The following is a 15,672-nucleotide window of genomic DNA, read 5'->3' as shown; positions in this document are numbered from 1 at the left end:
ATTTTGCTTTTTTGCATTTCTTTTCCATGGGGATGGTCTTGATCCCTGTCTCCTGTACAATGTCACGAACCTCATTCCATAGTTCATCAGGCACTCTGTCTATCAGATCTAGTCCCTTAAATCTATTTCTCAGTTCCACTGTATAAGCATTAGGGATTTGATTTAGGTCATACCTGAGTGTCTAGTGGTTTTCCCCACTTTCTTCAATTTAAGTCTGAATTTGGCAATAAGGAGTTCATGATCTGAGCCACAGTTAGCTCCTAGAGAGGTTCATTTGTGTATATTTTAGATTCCATGTATAAGTGATTTACTTTTTGTGACTTATATCACTTAATATGATAATCCTAGTTGTACTCATGTTATTGCAAATGGCATTATTTTGTTCTTTTTATGGCTGAGTAGTATTCCATTGTATATAAATGTGCTGCATCTTTATCCGTTCATCTGTTGAGGGACATTTAGGTTGTTTCCATGTCTTGGCTATTGTGACTAGTGCTGCTATGAACATGGGGGTGCATGTATCTTTTTGGAATTACAGTTTGTCCAAATATATGCCCAGGAGTGGAATTGCTAGATGGTATGGCAATTCCATTTTTTGTTTTCTGAGGAACCTCCATGTTGTTTTACATAGTGGCTCCAACAACTTACATTTCCACCAAAGTATAGGAGGGTTCCCTTTTCTCTATACCCTCCATGAAAGAATTTCTTTGTGGCAATAGTCACTCCAGTCTGCAGGCGACAGAATTTCATAGAGCTATACACATACCAAAAAAATAAAACAATAAAAAAAAGAGTGCATGTGCAAACTGGTAAAATCTGAATAAGGTGTATAACTGAGTTAATATCAATCAACTTCAATTTCCTGGTTTTGACCAAATACTGTGGGTACTTAAGATATCATCATTAACCAAAGCTTGGTGAAAGGTACAAGGGGACTCTTAGTACTATATTTGTAACTTTTTGTGAACCCTAAGCTATATCAAAATAAAATTTATAATTTAGGGGAAAAAGACAATGGGCCAGGAGAAACTGGGAGAGAATTTTGCAACATACGTAATAGATTAATGTATATTGTTTTCTGTGCTATTCTTAGAGTTGCCACATGTGACTATTGAGTATTTGAAATAGCACCACAGATTTTAATGATAAAAGTTTGGACATGTTGGGTTAAATAAAATATATATTATTAAAGTTAATTTTACCTCTTTAATGTGGCTACTAGAAAACAAATTTATTTTACTGCACTGGGTCATTGTTGCTGCATGTAGGCTTTCTCCATTTGTGGAGAGTGGGGGCTACTCTAGTTGCAGAGCATGGGTATAGGGCACTCGGGCTTCAGCATTTGCAGCACATGGACCCTGTAGTTGCAGCTCACAGACTCCAGTACATGGGCTTAGTTTGCCTTGCAGCATGTGGAATCTTCCCATACCAGGGATTCAACCCATATGCCCTGCATTGACAAGTGGATTCTTTATCAGTGGACCACCAGGGATGTCCAGAAAATTTTGAATTAAGTATGTTGTCCCCGTTATATTTCTATTGCATGGTGCTGACCTATAATATGTAAAACATTTCTGCAAATGTATAATTATCAAATTAATAGACAACTAGACAAAAAGATATAAGTATAAAAATCATTAAGAAGAAATACATTTGGGACTTCCTTGGTAGCTCAGTGGTAAAGAATCCACCTGCCAATGCAGGAGACACAGGTTTGATCCCTGATCTGGGAAGATGTCACGTGCCACAGAATGACTGAGCTTGTGTGCCACAACTATTGAGCCTGTGGTCTCGATCCCAGGAGCTGCAGCTCCTGAGCCCACACACTGCGACGTGGAAACCTGTGTGCCCTAGAGCCTGTGCTCCACAAGGAGGGAAGTCGTCCCAGCCCACGCGCTGCAGCGAAGAGTAGCCTGCACGCACCACAGCTAGAGAAAAGCCCATGCAGCAGCGAAGACCCAGCACAGTCAAAAATAAATAAAGTTATTTAAAAAAAAAAAAGAAATACACCTGACAAACATTTATCCGTACATATGTTTGTTAATTCAACATGTATTTATTGATTTCCAGGCACTGTATTAGTCAGTTGGGAAAGTTTTAAATAAACTGACCTGAGAAGGCCTCTCTCAGAAGGTGATGTTTGAGTGGAAATCTGAACATGATTCAATTTCATCATTAATAAAGAAATGTTATTTTGAGATTCCTTTTTGCCTGTTAAAACAGCAAAAATAGATGAATAACATACAGTGTGGGCAAGGTTGTGGAGGAAAGGACACATAAATACTGTTAGTGGGAATGTAAATTTGTACAGTTTTTCTACAATGCAATTTTACTCTATCTCCAAATATAAATATACCCTTTGACTCTGTAATCCCATTCCTAGGAATCCATCCCAGGAAGACACTCAGATGTGTACAAAAATATATGAATGAGAGTGTCTGTTGCAGCATATTATGTAATTGCCACAAACTTTAAATAGCTGAAATGTTAGTGAGGTGTGACCATTTAAGTGACTAGTACAAATCCATTAAAAAGAGTGAGACAACTATACTTGCAACTTTTCTGTAAGTCTTAAGTTCTTTGAAAACAGAAAGTTACCTACCAAAAGTTTATCATGACAAATTAAGGTTTTTCCCCAAGAATCAGGACAGTGCAACATTAGAAAGTTTATCAATGTACTTTAAATCATGACTGGATAAAGAAAACAGCAGTGAGACAAACCCAGAAGCATGAGCTTAGAAAGCCACCCCTACCCTATGACAAGTGGTAAAAAGCAAGTTACAGAACACAAATAGTATGCTGCTGCTGCTGCTGCTAAGTCGCTTCAGTCGTGTCCGACTCTGTGCAACCTCATGGACTGTAGCCCACCAGGCTACTCCGTCCATTGGATTCTCCAGGCAAGAACACTGGAGTGGGTTGCCATTTCCTTCTCCAGTGCATCAAAGTGGAAAGTGAAAGTGAAGTCGCTCAGTCGTGTCCGACTCTTAGCGACCCCATGGACTGCAGCCTACCAGGCTCCTTCATCCATGGGATTTTCCGGGCAACAGTACTGGAGTGGGGTGCCATTGACATTTTTAGCTAAGAGGAAAAGAAAAAACTCTGAGAGAGAGAATCAAACCAGCTATGTAACTTCAGACAAATTATTTTAACTTCTCTGTGACTCAGTTTTCCCATCAGTAAAATGGAAACAAAGCATCTGCCTCACAGGGTTGTTATGAAGACTGATGAAATAACCCTTGAAAAGTGTCTGGCCCGTAACAAATACTCAGTATATGTTATCTGTTATCATTATGATTTTTGTCAAAGAAAAACTGAGGCCAAAACAATTAGAAAAGAAAAAAATTTTACTTGAAAAGAAATACAAGGAAGTCCAGCCTCAAAATGGCCAGCCAGCCAAATGCAAACCACAGTATTTAAAGGAAATGAATGCAAAATTTCCAGGATTACCAGGTTTTCCATTAATCTTTTCCTGATTAAAAAAAAAAAAAACAAAGCAAAACAGTATCTTTCTCAAAAGATTACATATCCACAAAGGAGGGGACCTGTGTTTAGGTATCCATGTCACAAAAGGCAAAGATGAAATTGTCTTTGCAAAGCCTTATGGGAAATACTCAAGGTTTCAGTATTGGAAGGATGCAGGCTAAACAGACTAACCTGTTGTTCTTGGTTTATCTCAGCATACAAATTGCTATTTCTCATGAACTGTGGTACATGATGTGCTTAGTCATAATGAAACCAGGAGAAAGTGTCAGTTTTCCTTTCATATTATTCATGGGAAAAAAAAAATCTAGAAGCAAATGTACTACCCTGTTATCTTTGGGAAATAGAATTGAGAGAAGAGCTTACTATCTACAGTGTACGTTTCTATGGCATTCAAATACTTTGCATGTTCATGAATTGCATTCAGAATTGGTGAAAGAACTAAGACGATCATATAAATTTAAGTATCAAAGTCATCCCTTGTTTCTTTATAGTTCTTCCACGGCAGATGGACTAGTTTGCTTTTTAAGCCCTTCAGAAAAAGATTTCTAAACCATGCATTTTCTCTCAAACCCATTTCTACCACTTCAATCTGTAGCATCTGCCAACAGACCTATATTAATACACAGTTCCAGTTGGGAGAGAAAAGAACTCCAGCCAATGAACTGAGGAGGGGGGGATTAATCCCTTCCTGCTCTGTTGTTGGATGATGACCCTGAAGCCAGAGCCCCTCACCAGTGAAGTCGTTTAAAGTGAAATGTGAGAGTTCTAAATAACCCCACCTTCATCCCTTCCCCCATATCCTTACATTTACCCAGCAGATTTACCCATAGGAAGCCCCTTCTCCAAGAACCAGAGGAAGAAAGGGATTCATAAAAGGACTCTTGGGAAGAAAAGAGTCTACAACTAATATTGAAAGAGGCTTTTCACCTGTTTTTCAAGCTAACCATGGATCCATTCCTGGGATGACTCAACATCTCCTTTATGAGCTCCAGAGGGATGGTGAATTGCCAAGAAAAGGGTTACATACAAGATGCCAGACTGCTAACAGGTGATGAGGGTTGGACAGGATTTGCCCAAGTCTTGCACCCCCATGCCCCTTAGCCAGGTCACCAGCATGGCTCTGCTGATCTGCAGCAGACAAGTGGCCTGGGTAGCCCCATTTCCCCTGCGCTCATGGGCAATGCACAGATGTAGATGTACCCTTCACCATGGCACACACTGGCTGTTGTCCCCACTGCTACTGAGAACACGAAACTGGGTTTTCATCCAAACAGCCAGGGCTTGACAATGTTTGGGGGACAGATTGGCAAGGAATGTCTCATTGTTTTCTTTGTTTTATTTTTCCTGGTTACAGCAGTGCAAGTATATCACCATGACTAATCTCAGAACTGGGTTTTTTGAAGATACCATGATAGAATAATGATCAATTTAGGAGAGCCTGAATCTATATAATCTTAAACTGATTATGAACTCACAATTCAGGGTTCTAGGATTCTATGCAGTGACTTTACTTGTGAAGCCTCTAAAACAAAGTTTCCCAAACGTGGGTTGCCAGGTTCTGTTCTAGCAAGGAGTAGAGATTGATCGCCCATAATTCTCATAAGTAGCCCAGAAGATTCTGTTTCACCCCAAGGACCTCAGCTTTAGAAGAAGAATAAAACAGGCAGTGGCAATTCATAGTAAAAGCTAATTTATTGAGCATAAATTATGTTCTAGACCAGTGCTAACCACTTTGCATGCATTAACTCATTGGCCCCTCCAATATGAAGGAGGTGTTATTACTGTTGTCCCCAATTTACAGATAAGGACTCTGAGGCTTAGAAAGCTTGATAGCTTGCTGTAATTCTCACAGTTGATAAAACATGAGATCGGAACTTAGATCTCTCTGCATTTTAGAGCCCATGCTCCATGACACATTTTCTTGGGTTAAGTCTTAAGATGGTGAACATCTTGACCTTGCACGATGTTAAAGATAGTTGTCTAGACCAAAGGTTTTTGACCTTGAGAAGGTTTTTTAAAAAATACTCTGGCAGCAACCCAAGTATCCATCAGTGAATGAGTGGTAAACAAAATGTGGCATATCCATAAAATGAAATATTATTCAGCCTCAAAAAGGAAAGAAGCTCTGACACGTGCTACAACATAGATGAACCTTGAGGACATTATGCTTATCGAGATAAGCCAATCATAGAAGACAACCATTGTATGAGTCAACTCATAAAATTCCTAGAGTAGTCAAATCCATAAGAACAGGACATAGAATGGTGATTGCTAGGGGCTGGGAATGGGGAGGAGTGGTGGGAAGAATGAGGAGTGAGTGTTTAATGAAAACAGAGTTTCAGTTTGAGATGATTAATGACAGTGATATTTGCACAACCTGAATGTACTTAGTGCCATTGAATTGTACACTCAACAGTGGTAAATTTTATGTCAGGCACATTTTACCACAATGTCTACTTTAAAAAACTGGTGTCTGGCTCCTACACCAGTTAAATTGAAGTCTCTCCAGAATAGGGCCGAGCCTGTGGCATTTATTTTTAATACTATCCAAGTGTTTCTGATGGACACACAGGGTTAAGAATTCAGGTTAAGAATTCAGGATGCAGGGTTCTGGAGTTCTCCCTGCCGGCAGCCCCTGGCATCATTTCAAGCTCTCACTCTCCCATTCACACAAGAGGCCTGATAGCAAGACTCCCTGGGGAGGCAAGTCTCCCAGCCTGTTGCTAAGATGGCCCAGATCCAAGAATTAATGGAAGGTTCCGGAAGCAGAAAGCTCTGTGGTTTACTGGGAGTTTCTCTGGCTTGTAATTGTCTGCATATGCCTCATTCCTCTTCATAGTCCACGAAGAAGGGTGATTATTACTGAAGTGCTGTGCTTTCAGAGTCAAGAATAGAGGTTCCCACGGAAACCTGCAATTCATGGCATGGATCGAATCATTCTATCCCTAACTTACAAATGCAGATTTCCAGTCTTCTTTGGGCTACAGCACAGCTTTTGGGGAAGTCTCGGCAGTGGGAGTTATGATAAAGAGGGCTTATAATAAGAGAGAGGGATAGCATCTGACCTTCAGCTCAGCAGCAAGGACTCTCTGAGCACCTCTCCTTTGCCTGGGGCTCCAGGATGCCATCAGCGAACTCATATTCTGTAGGAAAACTGATGTATTCATCACCCATTCAGCCAATATAGATTTCTTGAGTTCCTACAATGGACCAGACATCTCTCCAAAGGGCACAGAAGATTCTGTGCCTTTGCACAAGGATACCATCTTGAGCCTAGTGATACCCTGCATCATGGAGATGTCTGGAGAAACTCGGTGGAGAGAGCAGGATGGCTGGGAAATTGGGAAGTGGCTGCTGCTACCTAACAGTCAGTACAGAAGTTTCCCAGTATTCTAACAGCTGAGGAGGCTGTGTGAGTAGGTGCCAGGTGTGTGACAGTTTGGCTTCAGCAAAAGAGTGAACAGGTCAGCCAGGTCCCTGACCTTCTAGCATAAGGAGCAGGCAATCTTTTTCTGTCATGGACCAAATAATAAATATTTTAGGACTTGTAAGCAATACGCTGTCTGTCCCAGCTACTCATTTCTGTTGTTATAACATGAAAGCAGCTACAGACAGTAGTAAACAAATGATTGTGACTGTGTTCCCTACAGACTTTGTTTACAAAAATCACAGGCTGGATTTGGCCTATGGGCCATGGCTTGCAGACCCCTGTTCTAATGGATGAGACAGATGTACCCATTCATCCTTTCAGCATACGAATATTTACTGCATATCATCTACATGACAAATATTGCATTGGACAGTGGTATACTGTGCTAAACAAGGAGACAGTGGTCCCTGCTCGCATAACACTTATACTCTAATGGGAGAGGCCAAATCATTCTTTTCAATATGCTAAGGTAAATATTAAGATGAAAGTAATCAGGAACTACAGAAGAGGACGTTAACTCAGACTGGGAGTTCAGGGAAGACTTCCTGGAGGAGGTGGTAACCATGCCACTGGCTCAGATCAGCCTGGGAAACCATGTCTTTCCTTGTGGGTTGTCATCACCAGCTCTTCCCTTGTGTCCCCCAGGCTCAGAACAGCTATGAGGATGGAGACATTGAAGGATCCAAGCGGCTTGGAAGGAATGCCAAGTGGGTGGCCGTTGCCTCCATCGTTATTGGCCTTCTCGTCATTGCTATTTCTTGTACAGTTCACTTCACTTGGAAATAGGTAAGCTTTTCTGGTTTTATTAATATTTATTTTTATTTGGCTGCGCCAGGTCTTAGTTGCGGCACATGGAATCCATCTTTGTTGCAGGATGCAGGATCTTTAGTTGCAGCATGCAAGCTCTTAGTTGTGGCATGCGGGACATTTAGTTGCAGCATGCGGAATCTAGTTGTGGCAAGAGGGATCTTTAGTTGTGAAATGCGGAATCTTTAGTTGCAGTTGTGGGATCTGGTTCCCCGACCAGGGATCAAACTCAGGCCCCCTGTATTGGGAGTGCAGAGTCTTTGTCACTGGACCTCCAGGGAAGTCCTCTAAGGTGCCTTTTCTTGAAAAGCCCACTGGAAACTGCTAGGATAGGTTAGATTGTGCTCCAGTAGCAGTCTCAAACAAAAGGGTTTTCATCTTTATTCACTACTATTCCACAGGCCACATGGGTTTGCAGAAAGTCTCTCCTCCACACAGTCCCTCAGGGTCCAGACTACACCATCTTGTAGCTGCTCTGTCTGAAACAGGAGTCAACAAACTTCTCCTGTAAAGGGCCAGATGATAAATATTTTAGGCCACTATTAACGTCTCAGTTGCAACTACTTAACTCTGCATTTTAGCACAGAAGCAGCCATATCCAATCTATAAATGCCTTAATGTGGCTGTGTGTGATAAAGCTTTATTTATAAAAACAGGGAGCTGGCCCATGGCTCATAGTTTTCCAGCCTCTGATCTAGAACATGAGGGCTTCTCAGGCTAAGACAGGAGAGAGGAAAAGCCAGAGAATCCCACATGGGTTTTCACTGCCTCAGCCCTGGAGCGATACTTGTCACTTAGGCTCATATTTGATCGACTAACACCAGTCACATAGTTCCACCTAACTGTAAGAGAGTGGGAAGTGTATGACAATAAGTGGAACTTTAAGGTTATCACTTGTTCTGCCTTAGCATCTAATCTGCTAAATGATTTCCTACATGACACTGCATCCAACTAGCCTGACTGTTCTTAGTTTAAGAACAGAAGGCTCTCTGCCTATGTTTGGTATTTTCAGTGAGCTCTCGTCTCACAAAGAGATGATGTTTCTCTCTGGATCAGGACAAATTTATTCTGATTTCTCCAGCCAGTGGAGATGGGCTCCATCCACTAGAACCACTGATACTTTCCATCAGAGTTTTGCAAAAGGGCAAGGTAGTATGATGGACAACCAGGATCTGGGAATGACAAGCCCAGATTCATCTCTGTCTCGCTGTGTAACTCCTGGCCAAACAGATAAGAATTCAGAAATCCTTCCACTCTTCTCTCATAGCAGCACTGTTCCTCCAACACCATTTCCCTCAAGCTGGGAAGATCAGTCTTTTTGACCTGGTTTCAGGAAGGGGCCCATTGGGTGGGTATGGGAGGAAGGGGACACCTTTTAGATCAGCCAAGCCCACCTTGGCAACCAAGAGGGTAGTGGATGTCCCAGTGGGTCGACTTACTATCAGACAAGCCAGATCCATGAGCAATCAGGGGCCGTTGGGTGGAGGAGGAGATATCAAAATAGGAAGTGTCATAAAGGAAAAAATATGATCTCTTTTGACCAAAAGAGAGGAGAAAAAGACACTAAGATGTCAAAAGCACCTCAAAGTGTCTTGCCTACAAGATGGCAAATTGATGATGTTGGCCTGTGAAGGAGAAGGCAGTTGAAAGATAGATGAGAACACACCCGACTTTCCTCTTTAATGGAAGGGTAATGTGCTTGCATGTGTGAGCATGGGGCCATGGGGTGTGGGGTAACACGGTGCAGGTTTGGGACCAGACTTCCTTGGCACAAGTACCCGCCCCCTTTACCACTTTCTTACTGTGAGACCTTCTGCCAACTGCTTGCCTCCCTCAGCTTCAGTTTCTTCCCCTTTAAACTGGGGTTTATAATTGTACCCATTTAATAAACCTGCTGTGAAGGTTAATAAGATGATGCACAGAATGTGTGTAGGTTGGCGTCTGTTCCTTTTCAGTGCATAAAGAAATAAAAACCATTTGTTAATTATTACTATGATTATCAGCATGACTGGAGGAAGGACCTCAAAGAGTTCAAGATGCTATTGAACTGAGTTCAGGGCTTTGAATAGATGAGCCAAACTCGAAGGACGGTGTTCCGGGTAAATAAGGCCAAGTCCTGGTGTAACTCCTGGGGACTTGTGAAAATACATACTGCCCAGATCAGTGTTTGAGCTAAGTGGTGATAATAATAGCAACTGACACTGACCTAGAACTCACCATATGCCAGGTACTGTTCCACGCTCTCACATGAATTAAATCTCACTGAGTCCTCACAACAACCCCAGGAAGTAGGTGATATTATCCCCATTTTTTGCAGATGAAGAAACAGAGGCTCAGAGAAATGAGGCTACTTGCCTGATATCTCGCAATTAATTAGTAGAAAAGACTGAGGGTGAGCCCAGGGTAACCTGGCTCTGGAAAATGTTTGTTGTTATTGTTGTATTGCTATACCAGGTCTTAGCTGAGGCCCGCAGAATCTTCGATCTTTGTTGCAGCATGCAAGATTTTCTTGTGGCATAAGAAATCTAGTTTCCTGACCAGGGATTGAACCCAGGCCCCTTGCATTGGGAGCACAGAGTCTCAGCCACTGAATTGCCAGAGAAGTTCCTGGAAGCTGTTGTTAACCACACCACCTCACAACCTCTAAGCCAGCACATCCTTTCTAGTACATGCACTAACAAAGGCCAGTAGATGGCTCTTACCTTGTGGATAACTCTAGAATTATAACTATAATGCTGGTGCCTTGAGGTTCCAACCCGCCAGAAGAACACGATGAGTTAGGGCCAAGGGTAAGAAAATCAAAGGGCTGCAGGAGTGAGGCAGGGAACATATTATACATGCATGAAGCAGGTTGATCGGGAACAGTGGGGACTGTGGTGAGAAGAGGAGCACAGTTTAAAGGGAGCAGCCACCACTCTGCTCCTGCTGGTTGTCACCACTTAGAACACAGACCTCATGGGCCCATTTTCCAAAAAACATTGGAAAGTTGGGTCTTTATTTAAAAATCTCCTGATTTTTAGATGTTGACCACCAATTCACACAGTTTAAACACATGATGAGGGCCCCAAACAAAACAAAAACATACAAAAATCACACCTGCAACCTGGACATTATCTACTTTATAGAGTTTCTGGTGGACAATATGGCTTTCAAAGTTCAGTTTGCCTATTAGATTCCAGGCAAGAAGTTTCACTGGGGACCCAGAAGTCTTCCTCCATTGAGGGAGTTCTCCACATGAGGACTTCCTCCATTCTCAATAAGAATGTTTCTGTATGCAGGTGAAGCTCTGATGTTTGTATCCTTGTGATTGAGGTTTTGTTAGTAGTAGTAATGAAGGATAGGAGAGGAGGTCACCTCTCCATTGCTTCTCCCTGATGGGAAGTGTTTCACAGTGGTTAGAAACTGGCCCTCAGCACTCTTTTTGCCAGGACTCAAATCCTAGCTCTACCACCCAGACCACTCTGGCATTTTTTTTTTAGTATTTACTTTGATCTTACCTATTTATTTGGCTGCACCAGCTCTTAGTCGTGGCACACAGGATCTTCAGTCTTCATTGCTGCATGTGGGATATTTAGTTGCAGTGTGCAGGATTTTTCTTAAGTTGTGGCAAGCAGCATCTTCTAGTTGTGGCACACAGGATCTTTAATTGTGGCATATGAACTCTAGTTGCGGCATGTGAAATCTAATTCCCTGGCCAGGGATCGAACCCAGGCCCCCTGCATTGAGAGTCCAGAGTCTTAGCCACCCGACCATCAGGGAAGTCCCACCCTGGCAAGGAAGCTTCCTGTGCCTCAATTTGCCTCTCTATAAAGTGAGGATAGAATTGTTTCCCCATCTGTATGGTCAGGTTCCCTTTAGCTACTTTTCCTTCTGTGGTATCCAAAAAAGCAAAAATGTTTTCCAGAGTTAGAATTCCACAGAGAAACTAAAATTTAAAAGCTTTGTCGTGTGTGTGTGTGCATGTGTATGAGACAGTAAGAAACTAGACCTCAGTGAATGAAATCAGTTCTGTTTTCCTTTAAAACCAATAATAAGACCCGATTTCTCAGTAATCCTTTGAAATAAATTTCCCAGCCTGGCTTACTGGAGGAATTGAACCAAATTGTGGAATTACTAAAGTAGAGGTTCCCAAACTTTGGGCTGCAGAAGACTTACCTGGGGAGTTTTAAAAGAGTTAGACATCTGAGCCCTACCTCAAAGGATTCCAACTCACTGAGTCATAAGCGAGGACCAAGAATCTGCATTTTCAAGCTCCCCACTCCCTCCCAAAGACTCTGCTGCAGGTGATTAGAACACTCTGCCAGTCTTCCTTCCTCCCAAATCGAAAAGGAAGAACACACTAATAGCACTAGCCATTAACAGAGTGGTCAGTTTTCATTTACATCAGCAAACTCGTCATCCTAACATGTTATATCAAACTCAAGGCCAAGGACAGGAATCATTTTACCACCCAGGAGGTGTACCCGCAGAGAGACGCTTTTGTAACAATCAAAGCAAGGACCTCCGTGGAGGGGCTGGGAAAATCTGACTTTAGAGAAGGCCTAGCCTAGAGGCAAGACCAAAAGCTTTGAGTATGTCAGTTTCCTGTATTTCATTAAAAAAAAAAAAAAACTGTCTGAAATCTCCTACTATCTTTTAAAAACTTGTTAAGTCCTGCAAAAAGGGCTTCCCATGTAGCTCAGTGGTAAAGAATCTGCCTGCCAATGCAGGAGACGTGGGTTCAATCCCTAGGTCAGGGAGATCCCCTGGAAGAGGAAATAGCAACCCACTCCAGTGTTCCTGCTAGGATAATCTCATAGACAGAGGACCCTGGTGGGCTACAGTCCATGGGGTCACAAAGAGTTGGACATGACTGAGCCACGTGCCTTTATGTGTGTGTATATATGTATGTGTGTGTGTGTATATATATATTCCTTACCCTTATTAAGAAAACCATAACCAATCTCTTCTCTTTCAAATGATTGAAATCTCTGGTGGTTCACTTTCTTGGAACAGATTCAGGTCATGATAGTCTTCACCCAAGCTCATATGAAAGTCTCATTCATCCTAATTTTTTTTTCCTTCCAGCTTTATCAAGATTTAATTGACATACAGCACTGTATAAGTTTAAGGTGTGCAGCACAATTAGTTGACTTACATACACCATGAAATGATTATCACAGTAAGCTTAGTGAATACCTATCAGCTCATATAGATACAGAAAGAAACAGAAAATTTTTCCTTGTGATGACAACTCTCAGAATTTGCTCTTTTAGACCACTTTCATATATAACACACAGCCGCGTTTATTTATCGCATTATATCTTATACTTATCTTATAACTAAAGTTTGTACCTTTTGACCCCCACCATCCAGTTATCCCTCCCCTCAGAACCTGCCTCCAGTAACCACAAATATGATCTCTTTTTGTATCACCTATCCTAATTTTACAGGATATCTCTGTAAGTCATGTGGTGGTTGGAGCAAAGAAAGCTAAGAGTTTGATGACATCAAATCTGTTAGAACTGGGAATTACTGAACTCAAATTTATTCAACAGTTTGGGATAGAATGCTGAGCTAGTAGGAGAGAAGTGCTCTGTTCATATGGAATCAGAAACTTGCAGTCTCTTGGAGTTATCAAATTCCCTGTTCATAGGTTGCTAGGGAAAGTAGAGAAATGAATCACAGAGGTGAAACATTTAAATACTGCAGCCATCTGTTTATTGATCCTGATTTTTCGCATCCTCAGCCAAAAACAACAAGTCTGCAGACTTTTACTTTCTGCTGGCATCTGAGGATTCAAGCAAGGTTAGGCTATTCTTGTCATGTTCCACAAAGCACAGGTCTCACCTGTGACAGATCCAGCGGGGATGCTTGTGAAAATACAGATTCCCAGACCCACAATCAAAACTCCGAATATCCCTGAAACCTGCATTATCACAGCATTGCTAACCCCCAAAACCTAGTTCTAAGTATTCTAATGTTGTAAAAACACTATACTAAAGCTTTGCCTCTAATGGAGAACATTCTTTTTTTTTGGACTGTGCCAGATCTTAGTTCTGGCACTTAGGATCTTTTCTTCTTTGCAGCAACAGGGCCCTTTAGTTGTGACATGCAAATTCTTAGTTGTAGCATGTGGGATCTAGTTCCCTGACCAGGGATTAAACCCCCCTGCATTGGGAGTATGGGGTCTTAACCACTGGACCACCAGGAAAGTCCCTAATGGAGAGCAGTTTTATATATTAATAGGTAGACGTAGGCTGCAAAGTAAGACTTTTTCACATTCCTAAGCCACCTGGAAGAAGCTTCAGTGATTGCTACTTCCCCTGCCCTACCTCCTAGAAAGTTTACACATCTCCCAAGTCTCCTCTTTCTTCTCTCCTTGTGATCATGCTCATGGTTGAATTCAGTGGAACTCCTTTAGCACAAAATCAGTTGACCAAACCTGGGTGTGAGGGAGACCAGTGTTGTCTGCCACAAATACAATAAATGACAACCAGTGGAGCTGCTTCTTACTCAGGGGTGAAGTTATAATGTCGGGGCATCAGGTGAGCTTTGAATAATCAAAATTAATCTTGGACGTATCTATAGGAGGGTACCCTATTTGAGAGTCACACAGTGTCTCCTGATCACCCCAATATAGCCAGTGTTCCCTCCACTGTGGGGACGGATACTGTCCTTGGGTCAAACACCAGCTGAGGTTGTTGGCTGTTTAGGGCTCATGTCGTATGTTCAAACACTGGAACCACATTCTGAGCTCAACAGGAGTCCTATACCCATTCATACTCATAAGCATCGAGCAGCCTGGTGGCCAGTATCTCCATTTCAACAGTTGCTTTTTTTCTCTTTGAAAAATACAAATAGTTTATTTCTGTAAGTTAAATACACATACATTGTACTTTCACTGACTTTACATCCCTAGGTGGCCTTGTAGGTACCTAAAGAGCCAAGCGCACTCCCACCACGTATTAAAAATACTTGCTTGTCATTCTTAGCAATAAGAGACATTATGTTCCAAAGTTCCATTAAAGAAGAACTTGACTTCTAAGGTTAAGGATCCCATGACTATCTCCTATTAGCAGGTTCAGAGTTGGCAGATATGAACCCATTCTCTACTGGTAAAGCTTCTACATTATAAGGAGACTGAAACGAGTTCTTCCTGACCTCAGCATATCCTCCCTTTGCATTAGAAGGGAAGTAAGAATAAAGTCTATGCCCCAACCAGTAACGCTGAAGAAGCTGAAGTTGAATGGTTCTATGAAGACCTACAAGACCTTTTAGAACTAACACCCAAAAAAGATGTCCTTTTCATTATAGGGGACTGGAATGCAAAAGTAGGAAATTAAGAAACACCTGGGGTAACAGGCAAATTTGGCCTTGGAATACAGAATGAAGCAGGGCAAAGACTAATAGAGTTTTGTCAAGAAAATGCACTGGTCATAGCAAACACCCTCTTCCAACAACACAAGAGAAGACTCTACACATGGATATCACCAGATGGTCAACACCAAAATCAGATTGATTATATTCTTTGCAGTCAAAGATGGAGAAGCTCTATACAGTCAACAAAAATAAGACCAGGAGCTGACTGTGGCTCCAATCATGAACTCCTTATTGCCAAATTCAGACTTAAATTGAAGAAAGTAGGGAAAACCACATACCATTTAGGTATAACCTAAATCAAATCCCTTATCTTATGATTATACAGTGGAAGTGAGAAATAGATTTAAGGGCCTAGATCTGATAGATAGAGTGCCTGATGAACTATGGAATGAGGTTCATGACATTGTACAGGAGACAGGGATCAAGACCATCCCCATGGAAAAGAAATGCAAAAAAGCAAAATGGCTGTCTGGGGAGGCCTTACAAAGAGCTGTGAAAAGAAGAGAAGCGAAAAGCAAAGGAGAAAAGGAAAGATATAAGCATCTGAATGCTGAGTTCCAAAGAATAGCAAGAAGAGATAAGAAAGCCTT

General features: G+C 41.8%; 1 protein-coding gene across 1 annotated transcript in view; it reads left to right on the top strand.

Moving 5' to 3' along the window:
- TMEM233 (transmembrane protein 233) overlaps window positions 1-15,672 on the top strand; it is a 40,174-nt gene that overhangs the window by 19,103 nt on the left and 5,399 nt on the right. Inside the window, exon 2 of the mRNA XM_010841401.1 lies at window positions 7,559-7,699. Coding sequence (XP_010839703.1) covers window positions 7,559-7,699 — 141 coding nt within the window. The remainder of the gene's footprint in view (window positions 1-7,558; window positions 7,700-15,672) is intronic.

The sequence above is a fragment of the Bison bison genome, unplaced genomic scaffold, assembly GCF_000754665.1.
Source record: "Bison bison bison isolate TAMUID 2011002044 unplaced genomic scaffold, Bison_UMD1.0 scf7180017864160, whole genome shotgun sequence".
NCBI lineage: Eukaryota > Metazoa > Chordata > Mammalia > Artiodactyla > Bovidae > Bison > Bison bison.
The sequence above is the reverse complement of the archived record's forward strand: the minus strand, read 5'-3'. Positions and strand labels throughout refer to the sequence as shown.